Here is a 1,861-nt window from a genome sequence, read left to right as displayed (position 1 = left end):
CCTTCGAAACCGCCACAACAGGAGACCTGGGCACGGAAATGGGGCACTGGGGCACAAACCGGGGGATTCGGGAGCGCTGCGGGGGCACACGGGAGTGGGGGGAGGGAGCGACAGTGTGGGGTCACCCCTGGGTGTTGTGGCAGTGCCAGGGGGCTGCCACAGGTGTGTCCTGCAGGGAAACCCCCCTGTGCTCCCCACTCTGTGGCCAGGGATGTGCTGGTGCCGGTGCCATCCCAGGGGCAGGTGGGTGACACTCTGGTGCCATGCCAGGGGGTGGGTGGGTGACATTTCAGCGCCATCCCGGGGGGCGGGTGGGTGACATCCCAGTGCCATCCTGATCAACAGGTGGGTGCCATCCTGGTGCCATCCCCATGGACAGGTGTGTGACACCCCAGTGCCATCCCGGGAGGTGGGTGGGTGACATCCCAGTGCCGTCCTGGGGAAGAGGTAGGTGCCATCCCAGTGGTTGGGTGGGTGCCGTCCCAGTGTCATCCCCGTGGGCAGGTGTGTGACACCCCAGTGTCCTGTGCCCAGTGCCAGGGAAGGGTCCAGAGCTTTGGACCCCGATAAGGCCCTGGAACCCTGATAAAGTGCCGGGAACCCTGATAAGTGTCTGGGTCACGATAAGTGTCTGGGCGGGCACTGACGGGCAGGGCTGGGCCATCCCAGCCCGGTGCCATCCCGCCACAGCGTTCCCTTGGGGTGCCTGAGGGGTTCTGAGCCCCTGAACCCATCGGTGCCACCTCTCAGGGTGTCCCTGCCCTCCCCTTTATGACCCTGGGCGGTGATAAGGGGGGTGGTCCCGCTCTGGCACCTTTGCCCGGGTCCCACACCTGCGACACCAGCCCAGCCCTGTCCCCGTCACGTCCCGCAGGGCGGGCACCACGCCCACACACACAGCACCCCAAAACCAGCCCCCTGGCACCTTTATTGGGCACAGCACAGCCCCCGGGCCCTGGGGGGATGCAGGGGGGCACAGCCCCCAGGCCCCCAGAAGGGCACAGGGGGGTCAGGGGGTGGGCACAGCCCGGCCCTTGGCACCACGCCGGGAGAACTTGAAGCTCTGCAGAGGGTTCCTGGTGCCACGGGGCTGGAAAAGAAGAGCAGGGAGGGGATCTGCAGGGGGCTCAGGGGGGATATTTGGGGGTGTTTGGGGGCATTTTGGGGTTCAGGGGAGGGAGTTGAGGGAGTGGGGAGGCATTTGAGGGTGTAGCAGGGAGATCTGGGGGGATTTCAGGGAGCAAGGGGGGATTTGGGGCATTTTGGGGGGGTTGGGGGCTCGGGAGATTTAGGGGAGTGGGGGTGATCTGGGGGTGTTTTGGCTTTGCAGGGGAGGATTTGGGGGTCCAGGGGGTAATTTGGGGTTCAGGGGGAATTCTAGGGAGTGAGGGGGATTTGGGGGTCTGTGCAGGGGATTTAGGGGTGTTTGGGGACATTTGGGGTCTCAGGGAAAGGATGTGGAGGGGATTTGGGGTTTCAGGGAGGGGGTTTGGGGGTCACTCACAGCAGGTTTCCCCCTGTGGGCACTGGGCCCTCGGAGCACTCGGGGGCCCTTTCGTTTCCTGGGGCCAGGCCTGGCAATGCCCCGGAGGCTGGGGGGCACTGGGGGGACACTGGGGGTTAGTCCTGCCCCCCTTCTGCCCCGTTTTCCCCCCAGTTTCCCCCATTTTTGCCCATTTTCCCCCCAGTCCCCCCCATTTTTGCCCGTTTCTCCCCCCATGCCCCTGTTGTGCCCCGTTTTTGCCCGTTCCCCCGTACCCAGGTAGTCTGGCACGTTCCTCAGGTGAGGTTTCACGATGGCCGGGTGCAGGGGCTTGTCATGGCGCAGCACGTGCAGGTCCCGGGGGTTGTCCTCGAAATA

General features: G+C 65.1%; 1 protein-coding gene across 1 annotated transcript in view; it reads right to left on the bottom strand.

Moving 5' to 3' along the window:
- Nucleotides 1–996: 996 nt before the first annotated feature.
- The window catches only part of DDX56 (DEAD-box helicase 56), a 5,601-nt gene continuing 4,736 nt past the window's right edge, over nucleotides 997–1,861 (bottom strand). Inside the window, exons 9-11 of the mRNA XM_029964970.1 lie at nucleotides 1,759–1,861; nucleotides 1,505–1,602; nucleotides 997–1,090 (exon numbers count right to left, since the gene is read on the bottom strand). The exon at nucleotides 1,759–1,861 is cut by the window's right edge and continues 1 nt beyond it. Of these exons, the coding sequence (XP_029820830.1) occupies nucleotides 1,010–1,090; nucleotides 1,505–1,602; nucleotides 1,759–1,861 (282 nt within the window). The 3' untranslated portion in view covers nucleotides 997–1,009. The remainder of the gene's footprint in view (nucleotides 1,091–1,504; nucleotides 1,603–1,758) is intronic.

This window comes from Manacus vitellinus, unplaced genomic scaffold (assembly GCF_001715985.3).
Source record: "Manacus vitellinus isolate BGI_N305 unplaced genomic scaffold, ASM171598v3 scaffold_87_pilon, whole genome shotgun sequence".
NCBI lineage: Eukaryota > Metazoa > Chordata > Aves > Passeriformes > Pipridae > Manacus > Manacus vitellinus.
This window is presented reverse-complemented; position numbering and strand designations above follow the sequence as displayed.